This window comes from Coprinopsis cinerea (assembly GCF_000182895.1).
Source record: "Coprinopsis cinerea okayama7#130 chromosome 3 map unlocalized cont3.3, whole genome shotgun sequence".
Classification (NCBI taxonomy): Eukaryota; Fungi; Basidiomycota; class Agaricomycetes; order Agaricales; family Psathyrellaceae; genus Coprinopsis; species Coprinopsis cinerea.
In genome coordinates this window covers 1,420,170-1,441,102 of record NW_003307542.1, presented here as the reverse complement: position 1 = coordinate 1,441,102, position 20,933 = coordinate 1,420,170, and the positions used below count along the sequence as shown (strand labels likewise).

The 20,933-nt window shown below is 52.1% G+C and overlaps 10 protein-coding genes across 10 annotated transcripts; 7 read left to right on the top strand and 3 right to left on the bottom strand.

Moving 5' to 3' along the window:
• Window positions 1-319: 319 nt before the first annotated feature.
• CC1G_12765 (hypothetical protein) lies at window positions 320-562 on the top strand (the record flags this gene model as incomplete). Its single annotated transcript, XM_001830184.1, has 1 exon — window positions 320-562. The coding sequence occupies one exon, from the start codon at window positions 320-322 to the stop codon at window positions 560-562; it is 243 nt and encodes an 80-aa protein (XP_001830236.1).
• Window positions 563-653: 91 nt separating this feature from the next.
• Window positions 654-2,794, top strand: CC1G_12764 (hypothetical protein; the record flags this gene model as incomplete). Its single annotated transcript, XM_001830183.2, has 6 exons — window positions 654-1,256; window positions 1,309-1,346; window positions 1,531-1,863; window positions 1,926-2,224; window positions 2,286-2,525; window positions 2,583-2,794. 6 exons carry the CDS (start codon window positions 654-656, stop codon window positions 2,792-2,794), a joined length of 1,725 nt encoding a protein of 574 aa, XP_001830235.2.
• A 580-nt stretch (window positions 2,795-3,374) lies between these two features.
• On the top strand, window positions 3,375-5,619 carry CC1G_14169 (hypothetical protein; the record flags this gene model as incomplete). The annotated part of the gene is made up of 6 exons (XM_002911590.1): window positions 3,375-4,170; window positions 4,219-4,382; window positions 4,442-4,478; window positions 4,528-4,664; window positions 4,715-5,266; window positions 5,317-5,619. The coding sequence occupies 6 exons, from the start codon at window positions 3,375-3,377 to the stop codon at window positions 5,617-5,619; spliced, it is 1,989 nt and encodes a 662-aa protein (XP_002911636.1).
• A 171-nt stretch (window positions 5,620-5,790) lies between these two features.
• Window positions 5,791-7,863, top strand: CC1G_11835 (chaperonin-containing T-complex zeta subunit Cct6; the record flags this gene model as incomplete). Its single annotated transcript, XM_001830180.2, has 8 exons — window positions 5,791-5,894; window positions 5,948-5,999; window positions 6,056-6,336; window positions 6,400-6,562; window positions 6,615-6,810; window positions 6,864-7,124; window positions 7,178-7,732; window positions 7,782-7,863. The coding sequence occupies exons 1-8, from the start codon at window positions 5,829-5,831 to the stop codon at window positions 7,861-7,863; spliced, it is 1,656 nt and encodes a 551-aa protein (XP_001830232.1). The 5' UTR covers window positions 5,791-5,828.
• A 570-nt stretch (window positions 7,864-8,433) lies between these two features.
• On the bottom strand, window positions 8,434-11,667 carry CC1G_11834 (hypothetical protein; the record flags this gene model as incomplete). Its single annotated transcript, XM_001830179.1, has 6 exons — window positions 8,434-10,682; window positions 10,737-10,851; window positions 10,904-11,204; window positions 11,263-11,325; window positions 11,383-11,444; window positions 11,509-11,667. The coding sequence occupies 6 exons, from the start codon at window positions 11,665-11,667 to the stop codon at window positions 8,434-8,436; spliced, it is 2,949 nt and encodes a 982-aa protein (XP_001830231.1).
• Window positions 11,668-12,012: 345 nt separating this feature from the next.
• Window positions 12,013-13,324, bottom strand: CC1G_11833 (ubiquitin). The gene is made up of 5 exons (XM_001830178.2): window positions 13,295-13,324; window positions 13,228-13,235; window positions 13,068-13,172; window positions 12,226-13,013; window positions 12,013-12,174 (listed from the first exon to the last, which is right to left on the bottom strand). The coding sequence occupies exons 3-5, from the start codon at window positions 13,169-13,171 to the stop codon at window positions 12,149-12,151; spliced, it is 918 nt and encodes a 305-aa protein (XP_001830230.1). The 5' UTR covers window position 13,172; window positions 13,228-13,235; window positions 13,295-13,324; the 3' UTR covers window positions 12,013-12,148.
• Window positions 13,325-15,208: 1,884 nt separating this feature from the next.
• On the bottom strand, window positions 15,209-16,131 carry CC1G_11832 (hypothetical protein; the record flags this gene model as incomplete). The annotated part of the gene is made up of 3 exons (XM_001830177.2): window positions 15,209-15,781; window positions 15,848-16,063; window positions 16,126-16,131. The coding sequence occupies 3 exons, from the start codon at window positions 16,129-16,131 to the stop codon at window positions 15,209-15,211; spliced, it is 795 nt and encodes a 264-aa protein (XP_001830229.2).
• A 368-nt stretch (window positions 16,132-16,499) lies between these two features.
• CC1G_11831 (hypothetical protein) lies at window positions 16,500-17,346 on the top strand (the record flags this gene model as incomplete). Its single annotated transcript, XM_001830176.1, has 4 exons — window positions 16,500-16,609; window positions 16,661-16,766; window positions 16,818-16,890; window positions 16,946-17,346. The coding sequence occupies 4 exons, from the start codon at window positions 16,500-16,502 to the stop codon at window positions 17,344-17,346; spliced, it is 690 nt and encodes a 229-aa protein (XP_001830228.1).
• A 1,100-nt stretch (window positions 17,347-18,446) lies between these two features.
• Window positions 18,447-19,504, top strand: CC1G_11830 (synaptobrevin; the record flags this gene model as incomplete). Its single annotated transcript, XM_001830175.2, has 5 exons — window positions 18,447-18,577; window positions 18,654-18,756; window positions 18,823-18,901; window positions 18,968-19,362; window positions 19,423-19,504. Exons 1-5 carry the CDS (start codon window positions 18,481-18,483, stop codon window positions 19,502-19,504), a joined length of 756 nt encoding a protein of 251 aa, XP_001830227.2. The 5' UTR covers window positions 18,447-18,480.
• Window positions 19,505-19,708: 204 nt separating this feature from the next.
• On the top strand, window positions 19,709-20,813 carry CC1G_14168 (hypothetical protein; the record flags this gene model as incomplete). Its single annotated transcript, XM_002911589.1, has 5 exons — window positions 19,709-19,750; window positions 19,864-19,869; window positions 19,945-20,395; window positions 20,447-20,590; window positions 20,647-20,813. 5 exons carry the CDS (start codon window positions 19,709-19,711, stop codon window positions 20,811-20,813), a joined length of 810 nt encoding a protein of 269 aa, XP_002911635.1.
• Window positions 20,814-20,933: the final 120 nt, after the last annotated feature.

Sequence of the window (20,933 nt, the reverse complement as noted above, 5' to 3'; positions counted from 1 at the left end):
CTCAATGCCTCGAGGTAAAGGTGAGGCAGGCATTCGGTTAACACCTGCACGTGATGGACCCGCGTTGTATGTGTACCCTAATGCCCAGATTGGGATGAAAACGCGGTACTTGCGCCACGAAACAGAATACGGCGGACGACGGAAATGTAGCGGAAAGCACTCGGCGCACACCAGCAGGATAAGGCGTGTCGCTTGTCTTGTAACTGGGCCGTGGGTCCAGAACTGATATAAGAAAGCGAAGCGACTCAAATTAATATCGACTACGAGTCTTGAACTTCTTTCCTACTGACAAGTCGAGTATCCATCCCCAACGATCAAAATGCCTGTTGCAATGACTCCCGCGCCTTCCTCTGAGCTTCTCCTGCCCGAGTACGTTTTCTACCTCTTGCTTCTTGCCGTTGACGACGGGTCTGATGACAAAAAGCTTAACGGTCGACAGTGGGACGCCTACAACTCCCGATGTGCCCACTCCCATCCTGAAATTGGCTCGGGAGAGTTCCAAGTCGTCACTACGCAGGTCAAAGTCAAAGTCATCCAATCGCCGACACCACCGCGATCGTGACCGCAACGGCGAGAAGAGGGATAAAGACAGAGAATCATCGAGGAAACAGTCCCGATCACCTCGCCGTTCGCCCTTGCTGATGGCACGAGCCATGCTTGAAGAAGACCAGCTCAAAAGCGCCCTCCGCACCACCACCGATCGTCTTGAACAAGAACAGCGACGCGCAGAAGAGGCCATAGCCCGCGCAGAAGCCGCAGAACGCCGTGAACGCGAAGCTATCGCCAAGATTGGGGCCCTGGAGGCACTCAAACTCAAACTTGAAACCGAACTCGTCGAGCTCGAGACGTCTTCACGGAACCTACAGGTCCAGCTGGAGATTTCCGAGCGCGAATCAAGAGCCTGTCGGAGGGATCTGAGCCTTCTCCAAACCGAGTTCGAGGAACTTGATATCGAGTATAGGCAAAGTCAGAAACAGTGCCGGAGGTATCAAAGCGAGTTGCGGAATTGGGAGTCGAGTGTGAATGGGCATCAGAAGGCGATGCAGGTGGCGGTCAACAATGCTTTCCAGGAGGGGGAAGATGCGGGGTATGAGGCGGGGTACGAGGATGGGTATGCCAAAGGCAAACGAGACGGCAAGCAACAGGGAATCAAGCTGGGTCGGAAAGAAGGAATTGTTGAAGGAAAGGAACAAGGTCGAATCGAAGAACGTCGAAATGCCATGGATGCGATTGACAAGTTCTTTGCAGAAGAAGGGGTAAGTTGCCAGAAAACATTTCGGCCAACTTTGAAGCTGACCCAACCCCAAGTATGATCCAAGCCGAATCCGTCGTTGGGCACAGTCTGTGTACTGTCCTGAGGGACAGGCCAGCTTTTCCGATGCAGACTTTCGCTCCGCTGTCTCCTAGACAATTGTACTGGATGGGGAGAGAACAAAAGTAGACTCGGGAACATTAGTGATACATAGCCATGATGATCAACAAACGCTCTGATTTGATTATCTTACCCACATCGCCCTGAGCCTCTTATAGTCAGGGATTACAACCTGGAGACCATCTTGAAGCTTGTTCTCTGATTCTCATGGCCACCTCTGTCCCTCCCCGTCGTAAAGGTCCCAAGGATCTCCCCAAACTCCCCGCATCTGCCTTTGTGCCTCCCAGTTCTGCCACTGACGAGTCGTTCGGCCTTGGTCCTGACCCAAGCGCTCTCCAGCCCGAGTCTGTCATCGACGCCAATGTCGTCGTGAAGGATGGCGACATCACACATGCACAGTGGAAGAAGGATGCCGGTCAGGTCCTCGGTGGAAAGATTAAAGGAGTCGTCCTTTCTCTCTCGGGCGCTGACCTCGAGAAAGCAAGCAAAGAGTGAGTTTGTCCGCCCTTCCGGAGACTGAGCGTAACGTGCTGATTCTACCGTCTATTCGCAGTCTCGAGTCCAGCCCAGATCGTGATCGAATCTTGTCCTTGATTGTCCCCTACGACGCTGAGAAGCCGGATCCTGCTCTGGAAGGGCAACTGGCTTCGACTAAGGTCCCAACCTCATTATCGACGATCTACAAGGGCGCTTCACCGGAAGTCATTGTCGGACTCAAATGGGCCCTCGAACGCGGGCGTCCTGTTGATATCGACATCCAGGTCGACCTCAGTGAATCGACCCTCGAAGGTTTCGAGGACACCGTCTCGAAGGCGACCGAAGGCTTGACCAACATACCTCCCATCGTTCTCTGTGAGTCGCCTATGAGACTGGCTAAAAGCGCGCGTTGTGCTAACAGGAATTTGTACTATAGCCAACGTCCTCCCTCCTCCTCATGACCTCGACCTTCCTATTATCCGATTGATGAACCACCCTTCATATGTCGCTTTCCAAACCCAGGTTGCCGCCCTCTCCTTGCTCCCCAACGCGTACATCAAATTCCTCCCTCCCTCTTGGGACTCGCCCACCCCACAAACCCCTTATCCTGGCAGCTCTTCAGACACCCCCGAGTCCAAGATCCAGCGTGAATGGAAACGCAGGATCAAGATGTATCGTGAGTGGCCCCTGAAGGAAGAACCGCATGTATCCATGTTGACTTTGTCTCTTTCAGTCGGCCCTGTCCTTGAGGCCTTTGGTCACCAACGAATCATGTTCGGCTCGTCTCCCTCGACCTCTTCGCGTGGTCCTTCAAACGCTGGCGACTGGTACGAAATCTCGAAAGAGTCTTTGGCAGAGCTCGTCGCGGATCAGGAATTCCTTGATGCGGTCTTCTATACCAACGCGCAGAAGGTCTACGGCCAGGAAAAGAAGACAGAGGCGTAGTGTTTTTCGACTGTAATTTCCAAGTGGCTCTTGTGGCTTGTATTATACCATTGTAAAGATGTACAAGTAAACCCAACCTTCGTTCACGACATTTGTATTTGACGACGCGACCAGGCTCCATGACATTGCCATCAAATGTATGAGAAAAACAAAAAGAGACGCGCTTGTTGAATTCTTTGGTTGATACGGGACCCTGAATGGCTCTTGAACTCAACCGGCCATCCCGGCCTCGTACACATTCTCTTGTGCGGTGTGTGCAGTGCAGATACGGGATTGCACACAAAACGCTGTCGCATTATCGATTTCATAGAAATGAAGCTCAGATAACGCTAGCCCAGAACCTAGAAGACGCCCACACACTCATTCCTGAACCCCACCTTCGTTACAATGCCAGTGTCTGACTATGAGTTTGGGAGAGGCAGACAATATGATTCCTCGTACGTTGTATTTCTCTGCCATTGGACGTTCCTAACTGGCTATGCAGAAGCAGCAGAGAGTCGTCTCCTCAGCCCGCGGTAAGCGTATCTCATCTGGTCACCGGGAAGGTTTAAACCTCACACTATGTGTGCAGAGAAAGAAAATGCGACCATTTGTCCCCCGTTCCGACGACGAAGACGGAGATGGAGACAACGAAATGCCCCCGATTGCAGACGACGATACGCCTCCACCACCAGACAGGCCTCTCATCCGCCAAGGACTCGCGTTCGGCGCTTCTGCGTTTGGCACTATCGGGACACCCTCCATCATCCCTGCCGCAACGACCATCGAGACCTACCAAGCAAAACTCCCAGAACCGACCAAGGCAACTATCTATCTTCCCGGTCAAGCTCCCGTACAACCACCACCACCCAAGAGGAAACGGAAGAAGAAGAATGAAGAATTCAAGGCTCAATCGGGGCGGTTCCGTCTTGAGGCATACAGCCCTGCACCTACACCTGCGCCGATGGTGCAACCACCACCTGTAATGCACGCAGAGGGCTCTTATGCTACTATGTTTCGCGGCGTTCCTCAATACCCCCAATACCCTCGGTTCGATTCACCTGTCGCGAGCAGTGGGACTTTGACTGACACTAATACGATCCCTGTTCCGACACCACCGCGCAAGTCAAAACCCAAGAAAACGGGAGAGTCGAAGAAGAAGGCTGCCCCAGTCCCTGCTGTCGCAATGACCCAGCCTGTCCCACACGCGCAACACGTTCCACCGAGCTCAAGCCCTGTACGAACATCGATGAGTGAAGTCCAGCCGACTCCTCCGCCAGGAAGCGGAAGGTCGTACTACCGACACGACTACGACGCTGGAAAACCCAAAGAGCAGAATGCGGTGGTAACTTCATCTAGTTCTCATCATACAGAAGGACATGCAATTCACAGTGATCGTACGTCTCTTTGCGTGGAACCAATTCAAGTATTGACATTCCCTCCAGCCCCCAGGTCACCTAAACATTCGCGGCGACCTCTGCGGATGGTTACAGTCCTTGTGCAAGACATCAGAAGTGGTATAACCGATTACCAGCTGGTGGAGGTCATGGTGCCTCTCAAACCTCACGAACATCCCGAGGATGGATTCTGGGCAGATGCTGAACACATCGTACGTCAACTACACAGCCTCCGGCCATCCTTCACTTGACTGAGCTGCCTGTTGAGCAGATTGACAAGTGGCAGAAGTCTCCTGCTCGAGTGGATGGTGCGCAAATATCGTTTTGGTGTGTACAAAAGTTGCTTATGCAGCGCAGGACCGGCGAGGGTCTACACTCTTCGCGGGAAGTACCGTCAAATTCTGCTGCGCGTGAGCGCCTCGAACGAAGACGACTACAGCTCTATGAATGTTCTAATTGCGCCTGATCGAACAATCAACGTCGTCGTCGAGCCAGTGAGTTTTATATCTTACGATGCAAACGGCTTGTCACAACCGCATCATAGTTGCCCATGTCGGGCACTCTTCCCCCACCTCCCAAGATTCCACCAGACCTTCTCCCCGCCGAGTGGGACAGTTCACATGAACCAGCAGACAACCCTGAGCCTGTGTCAGAAACGGCGCTGGTAACAACTCGGCAACACTCCCCTTTCCCTGACTCGGATACACTCGATGGAGACGTCACTGTCACCAAACATCAGACATCTTTGTCACCGCCTGCAAGTTCTCATAGGGTTGTAGAGTCTAGCGAGCCAGCAGGAACTTCTGCTCGAGTCATTGAGCCGTCCAGGGGCACTGTTGTAACCAGACCGCTTCCGCGTCGAGGATACGAGACCCCCGACTCTGATGCTGAGCCGGATGAGGTTGACAAAGCTATCTGCAAGGCCACAAGCCAATTGCTGCTCAAGGATCCAGGGTGGAAGGAATACTTCAAATTCAGGGGACGTCCTGCGAGTGTCCCGAATATGCTCCACCAGTACCGGTTCGTTAAGCGTCTCATGGACGAGTTTGCCGGCATGACTGCTCCTTTCCAATCGAGACACTTTTTGATAGAGGAGGTGTGTGGTCACTTGTTCTCGATTAGCCGGTACTAATACATAGCCTCCAGAAACACATCATCGGAGGTCTTCACATCGAGGATGAAGATGGCAAGTTTGCCTCTAGTTGTAAAGAAACGCTGGGGCTCTTGGAGCTGTATGGGCCCGGTGGGAAATGTTACGAAAACCCTGAAGTCGTGAAACTCGTCAATAACAACGATCCCCCGGAGTACAACGCAAAGCCTATCAAACGGCTTCTTCATCTCCTTCGTGATGTCGACAAAAAATGGAAGGAAGAGAATCCTGAAGTGGAACAGGCATCTTCTGAGAGAGACGGGGACGGATCAGATACCAGCGAATCTCCCAACTCATAATCTAGGCATCCTGTATTTATATGCCTTACCTATCGGGATAGTTTGGCGAGAGGAGATAAATGTTTTTCTTGAGCGCCTACGATTGTCAGCGTGAGAAAGCAATGACAAACGCGTTTCAAAGATTGTGATGGGTTAGATCGCAGGCTTGACGCGTATTAGGGCCTTGCTCTCGTCTCTTCTTCGTCCTCCGAATTCACTGACCAGTCGCGATGGCGTCAAGCATAGAACTCATTAACCCCAAGGCCGAGAGCGTTCGTCGTGCAGCGGCGCTCCAGGTAAGCGTTATCAGTCTCCTTTTGGCGTTGGAGTTGCTCAAGGGACTGGGCAGGTCAACACCAATGGTGCCATGGGTTTGGCAGCAGTGGTCAAGGGTAACCTCGGTACGTTCTAATGATTCAATGTTTTTGTCTACCAATAACCTCATGGATCTCCAAAGGCCCAAGAGGAACTTTGAAGATGCTCGTCGATGGTGCCGGCCAGATCAAAATGACAAAAGATGGCAAAGTCCTCCTCACCGAGATGCAAATCCAAAACCCCACCGCCGCCATGATTGCCCGTGCCGCCGTCGCCCAGGACGACCAAGTCGGCGACGGAACCACCTCTGTCGTTTTACTCGTCGGTGAACTCTTGAAGCAAGCCGATCGGTATACATCTGAGGGCGTCCACCCGACCATCGTTGCGGAAGGTTTCGATCTTGCAAAGAAAGAGGCTCTGAAGGTGCGCTTCAAGTGTTTTTTTCATGAATTATTTGGCTGCAACTGACTATATTGCGAATGGTAGTTCTTGGACACTTTCAAAGTCCCTACCAAGCCAGATCGAGCAACCTTGATTAACATCGCCAGAACGTCTCTGGATACCAAACTGTCCTCTGCATTGGCCAAACAGCTCGCTGCCGACGTTGTCGATGCCGTTCTCACTATCCGTCAACCTCCTCCTCCAAGTGGTACGTCAACAACTGTAACATCTATCAAGAACTTCCCTTAGTCCCGCTGTAGACGCGCTTAACCAGTGGAGAGAGCCCATCGACCTCCACATGATCGAAATCATGAAAATGCAACATCGAACGGCATCCGACACTCAACTTGTCCGGGGCCTCGTCCTCGATCACGGTGCTCGTCACCCCGACATGCCAAAGCGTGTCGAAAATGCGTACATTCTCACCCTGAACGTCAGCTTGGAATACGAGAAAACGTGAGTCGCCCGACGTATATCCTAGCCGATTACTGACCGACATCCGTTTACAGCGAGGTCAACTCGAGCTTCTTCTACTCCTCCGCTGAGCAGCGAGAGAAACTCGTCGAGTCCGAGCGCAGATTCACCGACGCAAAGTGCAAAAAAATCGTCGAACTCAAAAATCTCGTCTGCGACCAAGCTGTTGGGTCGAATGAGAAGCCCAAGAACTTTGTCGTCATCAACCAGAAGGGTATCGATCCTCTCTCCCTCGATATCTTTGCCAAGAATGGTATCATTGCGCTACGCCGCGCTAAGCGTCGAAACATGGAACGGTGCGTAGCTTTCAATCGTCCATTCGCATTCAAGATTGACGAGATTCTCCCAGTCTCCAATTGGTCTGCGGCGGTGTCGCACAGAACTCTGTCGACGATTTGACGCCAGATGTTCTCGGCTGGGCTGGTTTGGTCTACGAACACACGCTGGGAGAAGAAAAGTACACATTTGTCGAGGACGTCAAGCAGCCCAAGTCCGTCACTCTTCTTATCAAGGGCCCCAACCAGCACACCACACAACAAATTCAAGACGCCCTTCGAGATGGTCTTCGGGCTGTCAAGAACGCGATCGAGGACGAGGCATTGATTCCAGGTGCCGGTGCTTTCGAGGTGGCCTGTTCGGCGCATTTGAGCGGCCCTGTGAAGAAGGCTGCAAAGGGACGTGTCAAGATGGGTGTTCAGGCGTTCGCCGACGCATTGCTTGTCATTCCGAAGACCCTCGCTGCAAACGGCGGTTTCGACGTCCAGGATGCAATCGTCGCTCTTCAGGACGAACAGGCAGAAGGAAATGTTGTCGGCCTCGATCTCCAGTCAGGCGAGCCGTTTGACCCAACGGTCGAGGGCATCTGGGACAACTACAGGGTGAAGAGGCAGATGCTCCACTCATGGTAAGTGGCCCGCACCGTTCATTGAGACTGCTGCTCATTTCACCTCCAGCTCTGTAATCGCCGTCAACCTTCTCTCAACCGACGAGATCTTGCGTGCAGGGCGCAGTTCGTTGAAGCCTGACGGCCAATAGATAAAGCAGTGTACTAATACGTCTTAATTTCATCGATGCGCCCTTCCTGTAAACAACCGACACAGACTCGTTATATTACAGTGGTTGCCAATTACAAGATGCTACTAAGCTTCTCTGTTGAGTTTACGGTGAATACTGATCTACGTACTAGGAAATGTCCTCTAAGGTACCGCCAGGAGAATGGAAGATAATGAATCAATAAAAAAACGATAACAGCAAAAAGCGATGTGGGGATAATAAATAGGGGACCAAGAGAAGAATTAGGGACGGCAAAATGTTCCTCGTGCGTGTAAGTATGATATCAAGGCCATTATTCTGAACCATCTGATGAACTGTCCCAGCCTGCATTGATCAGGCATGGGGTGGCTGCCGGTACTGTCAGAAAAGCTCGAGTCGAAGGCGTGGCACCACCCAGTGGCGTGGTCTTCAGCTTCCCGTTCGTCAATGTTTCGTCGGAGATTCGTCGTAACGGATACACCCCATCAATCGGTGTCAGGCGAAATTTGGATGAAACATCCTTTTGTTTAAACAAGTCAAAACTGAATTCTTTAACGAGGTGGCCATGATGGATTAACTCACGTCGTTATTTACAAGGAAGGACTTTGTCCAGCGGGGAGTAAACGAATGTCCGCTCGCGGAGCTGGACCTCTCCTTTCTAGAGCTAACAGCATGCTCGGGTATGTTCTCGACATCCTCCTCCTCCTCTTTATCGTCATCATCATCTTCCTTGTCGTCGACGACGCTGTCGCCACTGGCAAGGCGTTCCGGGAGCTGGGGTAAAGACACCCAACGGCGTTTGGAAAATGTGAATGGCGAAGGCTTATAAATAAGTGGTGCGCGGTGGACAGGGGCTGGTAGGAGTGTTGAAGCGTTGAGTTCGGGGTCTTCTGCGATTTCGGGGCCTGGAGATTGAATATCTTCAGGGGTTTCAGGCGTGGAGCTTTCTTCGTCTTCCGACGACTCGTCCAGGATAACCGGGCCAGCCCAGGCATGCAATGCGAAGTTCAGGGGGCTGGGGTTTGAGAAAAGTTTCGGTCCTCTGAAAGTCGAAGTGGGGCGTGGCATGACCCGCTGATGTGGTTTCGGAGCGCTGGATTCCTCCTTCTCGTTTGGTTCCTCCATCTCTTCCGTACGAACGTGTTTCCTCTTCGGCGAATCTTCTGCCATCTGGACATCTTCATTGTCGTCGTTCGCGCGTTTACGGCGTGGCGAGGTCCAGGTGGGCGAGGTCGGTACGTCCTTCTTGACCCTGGGTGACCTGGGAGTAGCGGAATCTGCGGGTTTCTTCTTCTGACTTTTGTCCTTCTTTCCGAAACGTCCATTCTGGGCGCGGGGCTGAGAAAAGACGCGTTTAGCAGGAATCTCGGGAGCTTCCTCTTCTACTTTCACGACGACCTCCGAGAGAGGCTTCACCTTGGGTCGGAAGCGAGGGGAGGACAGACGGGGCCGTCCACGCTTTCGCTTCACTGGCTCGCTCTCGGTGGTCGATGTGGAAGTGGAGTTGGAAACCGGAGTCTGCTTGAGCTTGACAAGCGGAGGAGGAGGATCCGCTTTCAGCTTCTTCTGAGCACGGGGATTCTCCTCAACCGCCTGCTCCCTCTCGCGCTTATTTGTCGCCTTGGATGCGGCCAACGACCTGGACACTTCCGCCTGTTTCTGAAGGTATTTGAGAACCTTCTTCGAGGACTTGGCAACAGGGTCAGAGGGGGTAGTTGCACGAGGGGGAGGAAGAACGGCGCCGGGTCCCGGGACCCGAGATGGCCATGTTTGCTGGTAGATGGCAAAATGGCGCATACACCTGGGTTCCTGCGTGAGCTTTGGTCCTATGAATCGACGGAAATTTAAGAGATACCTTGGGCAATCCTGCTTCTTCTTCTTCGCCTTCTTACTGTCAAGACCTAGGCCCCAGACAACTTTGGAGTCGACCAGGATAACAGGAAGGATATTACCACATGTGGAGCAAGTTGGCAATATCTTTCCATCTGGACCTCGAGGGGGTTCCTTCTCCGGACCTTCCTTGGAAGGCTCTGCAGCGTTAGGACCTGACGGGCGCATGCGAAGGACTCGCTGTTCCGCTTCCTCCTTGACGACGGTGTCCTCCCTTCGCGGCGTATTGCGACCACGGGCGGACGACGAATTGGAGACCGGTGTCCTAGTGGCGCGCTCCTTTCCGTTCACAGGAGTGGACCTACGCGACGACGCGAGAAGGGAATTGGTGGCTCGGGTGGAGCGTCTAAGAGGAGTCGACGACAGTTGAGAAGTGCTGGCTCTGCTAGCGGCTTCCCTACTTTGACGCCGCGTCGTGGTCGTAGTGAGGGAAGCTGCTACCTTCGCCTCGTCTGAGGACGAAGAGGACAGCGAGGTAAGGGAAGACGATGAACGAGAGACAGGTAGGCTGGAAAGGGATGAGAGAGAATGTGTGTCGGACGGGGGGTTGGAGGTGGGTAATGAAGTTAGCTCTGAGGCGCTGTCCAGATCTGCGGTCAGCTCGACTTCACTGTCGGCTGGGATATCTCGCGCTCCGGCTAGTGGTACAGTGTTGTCGTCATCGTTCTCGTTCTCGCTATCTTCGCTATCTTCATCCTTGGCAGCGGTGATAGCGTAAACACCGCGCCTGGTCCGCCTCTCGTTGAGATTGAGTATGGGCTCCGCCTCGGCCTCGCTCTCGGCGTCGCTCGATGAACTTTCAGAGTCTGACTCTGAATCCGAATCTGAGCTAGAAGACGAAGTCCCATCGTCGTCTGGGTCCACTGGAGCGTATCCACCACGTCCATTCTTCTCGCATGTTTCGCACAGGCAATGCTTGTTCTTCTTGCCAACTGAATTATAAACCTGTCAGTCCGAAGCCTCCGCCACAAGTAACGTACACTTACAGTAACCGTCCCCATAATGCGCTGTTATCTCCTCGCCTACAGCTATAGGTCTGAGAACTCTGAATGTGATATAGCGGCCTTCCCGGAATAATTCGCAGTTGTTGTCGCAGTCATGCTGTCATGCGTGTCAGAACAGAGGAGATACAGGAGCCGGCGTGTAAGCTCACATTCACGAATCTGGCAGGTCCCAGGAATAGATGATTCTTCTTCATCGACTTTGAGTGGATAACGCTGAAATCCCTTCGAATGTCCGAATTAACCATACCAGCCCTCTTCAACTCCTTATCCTCCTCGTCCGTCAAGTTAGCCATGGAGCCCTTCAGTTCGGTAATGACCATTCCTGGGGAAAGGGGTCGTGTGGCTAGAACGCATAGTTCGGACTTCCCTGTATGGGAAGAATAACGAGAAGTGTGGGCGATTTCTATAACCCCAGAAGGGTGGTAGAGCTCGAAGTACCTGGAAGCATGTCTGGAGAAGACGACATTCATTCAGTGTGGGACGAGAAGAATGAGCGGTTTGGACTCACGTGGCGAAGGCGTTGATCTGCTTTTGGGTATATGATTTCAAATAATAGCGAACGGCGGGAAAGCTTGTGTGGCGGGGAACGTGAGTACACCGCAGATAGCCCGGGAGGAAGCGCACATACGTGAGGAGTTCGTCGACGGCCTGCCGTACTGCCTGCTGAACGGGCGCCTTGGTAATAACAAACTGAACGATAGGGGGTCGCGTCAGTCGCTTACGGCGCGGGGAGAGAATATGCGCCGACACGTACGCGTCGAACGAGACTCATGAGTTCATCGGCGTCGGTTTTGGGCAGTCTTGCTGAAGGGTCCATCTTATGAACGACCAGCGGTACCTGACCAGTTCCCAGTTTCTCGACTAGGAGGTGGCTGAGGAAGTCGTCGTCCCGGGAGAGGTCGTGAACATTCATTATTTTCGTTGGCCGCCATGTCAGAGGACCCGAGTTGACAGGCGTCGACGATGAGGACGAAGCTGAGGCCATTGGGCGCTACAGCAGCGGGGACTGTTGACGGCGATGGCGAGGGGGTTGGGGTCGGTGATGGTCTAAGGCGAAGGAAGGATTGATTCCTCAAACCGGTCGGTCGCTTTCAAGTTTGACGTCGAAAACGGATGCATAGCCCTTAGGTAAGCATCGTCATCCGTTCCTAACGGTGAGTCTGACGGCTGTTTCCCAACCTCCGACAATCGACGACGATGGGCTGTGGATGGTGAAGATTATTGTCTTCAAGAGCTCATTACAATCACCCGGAGTGCATTGCTTTCTTACTAAAACGTCAATGTTGGTTACAGTAGCTATAATACAGTGCGATCACGCAGGACACCACATGTCAATGATATACAGTCGGCAGTGCAATCATGAAGAGATGTCAGCAGGTACTCCCCAACCGGACTCAGAAACCACCACGAAGGCGGAGAACTAGGGGAACAATCAGCGCTCTGTTGAAACATGCCCAAAGGAATGACATACCCAAGTGAAGAGTACTCTCTTTCTGAATGTTATAATCCGAGAGGGTGCGACCATCTTCGAGTTGCTTGCCCGCAAAGATAAGGCGCTGCTGGTCAGGAGGAATACCTTCCTTGTCCTGAATCTTCGCCTTCACGTTATCGATGGTATCGGACGACTCGACTTCAAGAGTGATGGTCTTGCCGGTAAGGGTCTTGACGAAGATCTGCATACCACCACGGAGACGGAGGACAAGGTGGAGGGTCGACTCCTTCTGAATGTTGTAGTCGGAAAGAGTGCGGCCGTCTTCGAGTTGCTTGCCGGCGAAGATCAAACGCTGCTGGTCAGGGGGAATGCCCTCCTTGTCCTGAATCTTGGCCTTCACGTTGTCGATGGTGTCTGAGGATTCGACCTCGAGGGTGATGGTCTTGCCCGTGAGGGTCTTGACAAAGATCTGCATACCACCACGGAGACGAAGAACGAGGTGGAGGGTCGACTCCTTCTGAATGTTGTAGTCAGAGAGGGTACGGCCATCCTCAAGCTGCTTTCCAGCAAAAATGAGTCGCTGCTGGTCGGGAGGGATTCCCTCCTTGTCCTGAATCTTTGTCTTGACGTTATCAATGGTGTCAGAAGACTCCACCTCGAGGGTGATTGTCTTGCCGGTCAAGGTCTTGACGAAGATTTGCATACCGCCACGGAGACGGAGGACAAGGTGGAGGGTCGATTCCTTCTGAATGTTGTAGTCAGAAAGAGTGCGGCCGTCCTCGAGCTGCTTGCCGGCGAAGATCAAACGCTGCTGGTCGGGAGGAATTCTAGAAATACCGTCAGCCAGAGGAAACTATAGCGAGGCCGTGTGCATCACTTACCCCTCCTTATCCTGAATCTTGGCTTTGACATTGTCGATGGTATCCGAGGACTCGACTTCGAGGGTAATGGTCTTTCCGGTGAGGGTCTTAACGAAGATCTGCATGCTGGAGCAAAGGTCAGTCGAGATCACCCTGGGCGGGATCGCTGAGCAGGACGTACATGGATGGCTGTCGTTGTCGCTGTCAGAAACGATGGAGACGTGGATATGAATGGGTGGGGTACTCACACAGGCTTTGGGGATGGTAGTGGTTCGAGGTCAAGGGCTATGGATCCGGGCGAGTCAGCACACAGCTCCCCTTAATAGGTGCCGCTTTGTCATCTCCGCTGCCGAGTTACCCCATACTCGGCGTTGACGGTGTGATGGAGCCCGAGTTGCCCGGGCTCTGCTCGATAGGCCGGTGAACGTCCGGTGCTCCTTCTTCCACCTTCACCCTCGAATCCCGTAGAATCGACCACTATACAAATACCCGTTTTCAAAGGGCATAAAGATGTTCCTGGATCTCTCTCGGCTGTTCGACTCCTACAAATTGCGTCCCTGGGGGGCCTGAATCAGACCCTTGTACAACTCGAAGGGCCGGCCATTTGCTTGCAAGCGACACCATCATCGAGGTCCAGATGGAAAGCACATTGTCTGGACCTTTTCGTTTACTGGTGTTGTGAGATGGACAGCTTGCCCAAACTTGCTCCACTGAATACAGAAAATTGCCTCCATCCAGTCGATCTTCCTCGAGCACGAATATACTGCCGCCAACTTTTCATCTCGCTTGTTGAATGGAAAAACATAAACTCCTTTCTTCTCATGACATCCCCATCGGAGACTGGAACGATTCTGGAAGGGCCCCATTACATGATCTATGTGCTTCATCTGGTCTACATCTTGCGCGACAGCAAGTGACGTGATACACAAGGGCGACTTCCAATGGGGTTTTGCAGGTTTAGACGTTATCTTCACATGGAGGTTAGCTGGTTACTACTTCTTTGCAACTGGGATCTTTCTTTTCGATTTCGTCATGCGACCCTAGGTTATACCTGTGGACTCTGGCTGGTATGGTAGCTGGGGAACCTTTTTGCGATGCACCCCATCAATCAGACTGGATTAGGCGCTCAAACTGTCCACCTCCATCGTCGGATTTCCGTCGCGGCCTGGCGCGCCCCAAGTTATGTTTGGGACGGCATGGATTCGGCGCACGAATAAGAGACGGAGCTCCTCTTTCACCTTTCCTTTCGGTCATGGTTCTGGTCGGTGTCAGAAAGGGGTAAGTAAGCCTTTACGAATGGTTCATTCTCATGGCGCGTGTATTCCGATGTTCGATATACCCACCAATGAAGGACCGTCAAGTCGAGCAACAGTGGACAGATTGATCATTCTTGAGGTTAAAGAGAACACTGTAGGCACTGTTCCCCTTGTCCGTGAACATCGAGTGCTTCCTTATGGACGAAGATCGCACTCCTCGATAAGCAAACTTGATGTGGATAGAAGCCGACATCCAAGGGATGCAAACATGGGGGAAACCTTGGGAAAGGGAGCACTAAACATGCTGGATGTCATTACCGAGTCGGATGCAGAACATTCAGACCTTCTGATCACAATCGAAAGGAAAGGTCAATATGGTAATGGGACTGCAACATAACGTTGTCACCGCTTCCGCGACTAGTCCCCACTTATCTTGCTCGAGAGGGCGAATGGGGCAAGTCAGAGCTACACTTGTGCTTCCCAGATCTGGTCGTTCTCCCGCATGTCATTGGTTCAACCCAGATGCATCTCATGTTAAGAAGTAAGAAGGCGGAAGGAGCCGCAGTTCCACGATAACAGACTTCAATTTCGTGATTGGTCGATTGCTCCATTTGCTGCGAACGCCATCCAGAGACCTAAGCAAGAAGATAATCTGAACTAATGTACAATTGTTTTTTGTTTTCCCATCCCGGTGGCTAGGGTATCTTTCTATCTACAAGTAGTAAAGAAGTCACAAAACAGCCCAGGAAACAAGAGGGAGGAAAGGACATCCGGTTAAAGTTGAATTTGGAAAGAGGGAGCGGAGGTCATCATTGTAGAGGAAACATGCGTGAATGCCTAGCGTGGGCCAACTACAAATTCCAAGGATCCCAAGGAATGAGCTCCGTTTCCGTGAAAATGTGGAAATTAGCGATCAAACTGCATTTCAAGCCAACGAGTCTCCGAATCAGGGGAGTCAGGGGACCATGGCCTTCTTGCTCTCTCGTCGTCGTAAACCCCTAGGATTTCCCCACCACGCGTCAGATGATGCCAGAACACGCATTCGCCTGCTTTTAGCCGTCGAGCAGCGGGGTGTTCCTTGTGTTCTGGTGGTACTGGGGCTTCTGGATGGGATGTAGAAGTATGGTCTTGATCATAGGGGCCGTCGTCGGAAGAGGGCGGTGGATGTGATCTAGCGCTGAAATGATCGCGAAGGTGCGGATGACGTCGGTGGTAAGCTGGATTTGGGTGTTGGTGAAGAGGAGGGAGGTTGTAAGGAGGCTCCTGTGATGGGCTGTAAAACGCAGGGGACGCGTGTTCGAACGTGCGCAAAGGGGGGAACGACCGGAGTGGGACGTCCGGAGTCTCATATCCGCTCACGCCCTTCTCCCCGGGAATGTATCTCCGTTCGATGGCCACAATTTCACTTGAATGAAACACGAAACGATGACCGTTGGTCGAACGATTGGATGTCGTGACGGAGGACGTGCATCGTGTACACTATCATATGGATGGGGATCATGGCTCAGTCGAGATGTCAGGATACATCCAGAAGCATGGACTTACGGGAACCACAATCATATACCCAACGGAATTTCCACATCCATGGCAGCAGAGTGTTTGGGTTAGACACTCGCAGGTCCTAGTTGGGTTCGAAGTCCGCCGACGACGGCGTTCAGAGTTAGATTCGTCGTCGCTGGTATCCAGGGAGTATGGTGAGCAATTCGCCGGGTGAGCATCCGTCGAGTAAAGAGAGACGTTCGGGCGAAGGAGTAGGACGGCCTTGAATTGAGAATATTAAGGCTCAATCGGAACAGCGAGACGGCTGAGGCTGATGTACCAACCTTCATGCCTCTGTTAGTGAGGAACGTGCCGCACGACTTGCAGTCGAGTATCCATACTTTGTGGGCTGGTCTGGGTGGAGGAGGACTTGGAGAAGGGGACGGAAAATAGGGGTTATGGTGGTAGGACATTTTTGCGGGTTCACGGGGAGAGGCGAAAGCTAAAGGGATGGGTTTATATCTACATTTTTATATTGCCGGGGAGAGATCTGGGATCGCCAGCTTCCCGAATCTCAGGCTCAGGCAGGTTCAGGCCGAACTTGTGGCGCGTTTAGAACATACAGTTTGCCTTCCAACTGGAGGAAGCAAGCATAGACACCGAGCACTTCCAAGAATCGTCCCTCCGATCAACTGCTGACTAACCACCAATCGCTCTCATGCAAACCAACATCGCGACCCTCACAAAGTCCTACAAAGCCATCGCTGCAAAGCGAAAGGCGAAACAGAACGAGGTCAAAGAGGTTCTGTTCGACGATGAAGCAAGAAAGTACGTTCTGCCTTCTCTACCCCGATCCCCTTGACTGATCATATCTATCAGGGAGTTTTTGACCGGTTTTCATAAACGAAAAAAGGCCAAAATAGAGGCTGCACGGCAAAAGGCGAAGGAAAGAGAGAAACAGGAAAGATTAGAGGAACGCCGTGAGGTAAGTATAGTTCAAGCCTCATCTATGGAACAGTTCTCACCCCATGTGCAGCGCAGGAAAGAGCTGCGCGAGCGAGCAATAGAGAATGCCGCTCAGGTGGAAAAGGCCTACAGAGCTCAGTTGGGTAGGCATACTTCTGGAGTATTACCTACCCGTCTCCGCCACTGACACGTTGATAGGCAACGATAGCGAAGAGGAAGACGATGAATGGCAGGGAATAGGCACTTCTTCGGCAGGAAAAGAACAGGACGAAGAATACGAAGGGGAACAGGTGGTCGCCACCGTCACTGTCGTGGAAGATTTTGACCCAACAACCATTACCACTGGCCCCATCCCTCCCCAACAACCCCCGGAAGATGACGATACCTCCGATTCACCGCCCCGTCCTACCCCTTCCTCATCAAAACCAGACTCGAAGCCCGGATTGAGTAAATCCAGGCCCAAGGTCAATAAGGTGCATTACGAAACCAAACAGGCACGGAGATTCGAAAGAGAAAAACAACATAAACGCAAGCTCGAAAAGGCTGCTCTAGCGGGCAGCAAAGCTGGCAGGAAGCAAAAGTCAAAGTCTAGGCGATGAACGACATCCTTTCACTCGTCATCCCTTCCTCTTGGTTCCCAACTCCTTGTCTTGTCCTTCAGCCTTCTAATGTCGCTCTTTGTGTCACCTCCTGGAATCCAACTTGTAAGTTCGGGTCCGAACTTCGTACGCAAAAGCGTCTTCCAGGCATCTCATGTTGTTAATTCCCGACTTGCTGGGTCTCTGTCACCTAACCGTGTCGTTAATATATGCCTGGATGCCTCCTCCATCCCACGAACGGTGTGATCATTTCATGCTTTCTTGTCCCTTTTATTTAGACAGAATTCATTGAACTCTCGAGGCGCCTACACCATTCTTAGAACTCTTTTGCACCCCATCGCGGCCTGCAGTCCCAGGTGTGTACAAGTAACTCCATGCACAAAGTCATTACTCCATCGATGAAAGTGTGTGGATGCGTCTTGTGGACGTCTTTTCTTGTTTTCCGGTAACGACCGCACATGTGCTCACGAACTTCCTTAAGGTTTTACGAGATGAACGCCACCATTACCCTTCCTGTTCTCAAGAGCTCTTTAGACCCATCCGTCATATTCCCTGAAGGTTCCCGGGTTCGCGGGTTCGATTGGACACCCTGCGTGGAAGGATTTAGGCGTCCTTCGATTGGTTTTGAGGTCATCTGAGTACTTCCTGAGCATTTCTCGTGAATCTACCCATGATCCCGAGTTATCACACAGGTAACTTTATTCACCTTCCCCCTCCCGCACCATCCCGCCAATACGTACAAATGGTGTTAACAGGAATGATCTATGTGAGAGGGGGAAACAATGGTGCGGTCCGATCGCATGGTCCTCTGGAGAAGACTGAGCTCGGAGTAATTCCGTTCAAATGCATAGTCCTTACGTCGATAAGGAAGACACTACGTGCTGTTATATGGACATCGCGTCTTCGTCTTCACATGAAGCCCCTAAAATGATAAGACCGCCTCTCACGACGCTGAGCGCTGGCCACCCTGCGTTGGGTCCAAGACAAGCGCCCATGGACTGGCTGTCACGTGGACTGCCGTCCGGCGGCCGGCGGCCGCGATGGGCAGGCAGGCTGATGAACACGTTGAACGGTCACGACGACCTCTAATTCAAGCTTCGACTTGGAATCTCGGTCTATACGGCCTGAAACACAATGAACTCGCTGTACACAGCAGGCGTGCGGCAGACGAGCTCGCTACAATCTGACCTGGAAAGGCTGAGAAGCGGGGATACCAGTGCTGCTCTGTTAGGTAAATACTCTGTCCTTTTGCTACTAGGATTCATTGAATTGACAACTGAAGGTTAATCGGTGCACCCTTTTGTTAGGACAGATCTCTGCATCGTTGGCGGCCTTCAACCGCACAATTGAAGATTACGATGCCATGACCAAACGCGAGATGATTAAAGCAAAGCAAGAGAAGGCACAAATGTGAGGAGTTTCTTTACATCGAAATGACTTCAAAAAGGGCGCGCTGTAACTTCTCTTCTTTCGCAGGCGCGTGTCAAAGTTTCGCTCAGACTATCTCGAATTGCGAGGGCAGTTCGAAAAGTACAAAGGGGAGGCCACGGCAGCGGTATGTATTCAATGTAGCTTTCAAGTGCGCACACCTTCGGTTAAACTTCCCGTGTCTTTCACATAGGCCACCGCAGCACAGCGGTCAGAACTTATCTCAGCTTCAGGGACACCCATTTCACCCTCCGATGCACGACGGCGATTCCAAACCACATACCCACCGTCACAATCAACATTGCACCCTGGCCTCCGACCGCAGCCAGGCGAAACGGTAGCGGAATCGCCATTCCGGACACCAAGTGTCCAAGGTTTTTCTGCGCGGGATGCTCATGCTTTGGATGAACACACGTTCATTCAGAATACGAGTGACAGACTGGATGAGTTCTTGGCACAGGGACGGGAAGTGTTGGACAATCTCGTTGACCAACGGCAGATGCTCAAGGGTACCCAGAAGCGACTGCTTGATGCTGCCAATACACTTGGACTGAGCAGGGATGTGATTGGCTGGATTGAAAAACGAAGGTAAGTTCTCTCCCTTTTCGAATGCATTGACGGCTCTGACCTGACTGCCTGGAATCACAGCACGCAGGACATGTTCATCTTCATCTTTGGTGCAATCTTCACGTTCATTTGTTTCGGACTGATTTGGTATTACCTTGGTTAGACGGCTTGCTTTTCTGTTCTGGCTTTCGTTTTTCGTCCATGTTGTTAACCCAGACTTGTGTATTTTCTGCTAATCCGTACACTGTGACATTGAACTTTTTGAAGAGGTTACTTACTTGAGGCGCAGAGTACAGCACCGGCACCGTTAGTAGGAAGGGCTATTGCTAGTGTGGGAAGACTAACATTGCTTCATACTGCTACCACGATGTTGTTCATAACTGTCCTCCAGCTCAGCCTCTGGGTTCTGGTATGGGTCTCATGCGTTCGTGCTTGGGATCCCATCGATTGGTTTAAAGGTCGGCTTTCTCGTGAACAGTCAGAAATCACGTTTCCTGATTCCGTGGCCCCTCTCCCTGACAGGAGCCGGTATGTTGGGCTAGAAAAACGTAGGTAGTCCACCTTTTCCCTGTCTAATCCTGGTCTCATCTACTCTAATTCAAGGTCCTGGCTTCTGCTGACGTTGGTCGAGCCGCCGATATTGTTTCGGGTATCCCAAGCCGCGAGAATCTCGACCTCAGACTATCACAGGCTCTCCCTCATGTGGACATCAAGGGCCTCGAGCAAGTATACAACCACCTCCAGCAAGAGGTCCTTAGTATCAAGCGTCACCTCGAGCAAGTGCTGAACGCCCAAGACCTGAAAGAATTCACAAGGGTGTTTGCCGAAGAAATCGACCGTCACGCAAACGATCTTAAGCAAGAGTTTCATTTCTCTGGCAGCGAGGAAGACAATGACCGGAAAGAATGGGAGTGGTTGGAACGCCCTCTTGACGACGCCCTGGATCAGATTGAATCTGCGTTTATGGCCGCCTGTGACGGTACGGGAGTTGCCCATATTGGTCCTCATTTCAAACGAATCAGGGAACCCCTCAAACAGACTATACTCGGTGCTGGTGCGCTTTTGTCTCCCTCGACGCTGATCCCTTCACTCACAAATGGAATAGCCAAGGCAATCGATCGACACCCATGTCTTTTGAAAGTGCTTTTGCAAGTCTTGGGCCTACTCGTTTCCAGAGTAATGCCCCTCTCCTGGGTCGTCCGCGCACTCCTGACTGTCTTGGGTTTCGGTGTGAGCGGCCCCATTAAAGGTTGGATGTACTCTCGTATCAGCCAGACCATACCCGCTCATGCGATTTCCTTGCAGGGAGTTTTGCTGCCGCCTTCCAAAGCCGCGTCTTCAGAGGCGCGATTCCCAAGGGTAGTTGGTTCGCTTGGGGACAGAGTGCAGGAATGTCATTTGGAAATGGATTCTTGAGCTATTTGGAAAGGCCCCTAATTATTCTACCAATTCTCGCGCAGTGCGCACTCTAGCAATTGGCAGGACAATCCTACTTCCTTGTTCTTGGAATTGACGCCTTATGATCTTTCCAGAGAATGCCGCTGAAAACATATTTACAGCTTTTGGCACTTACGTATTTAGCTGCGTACGTG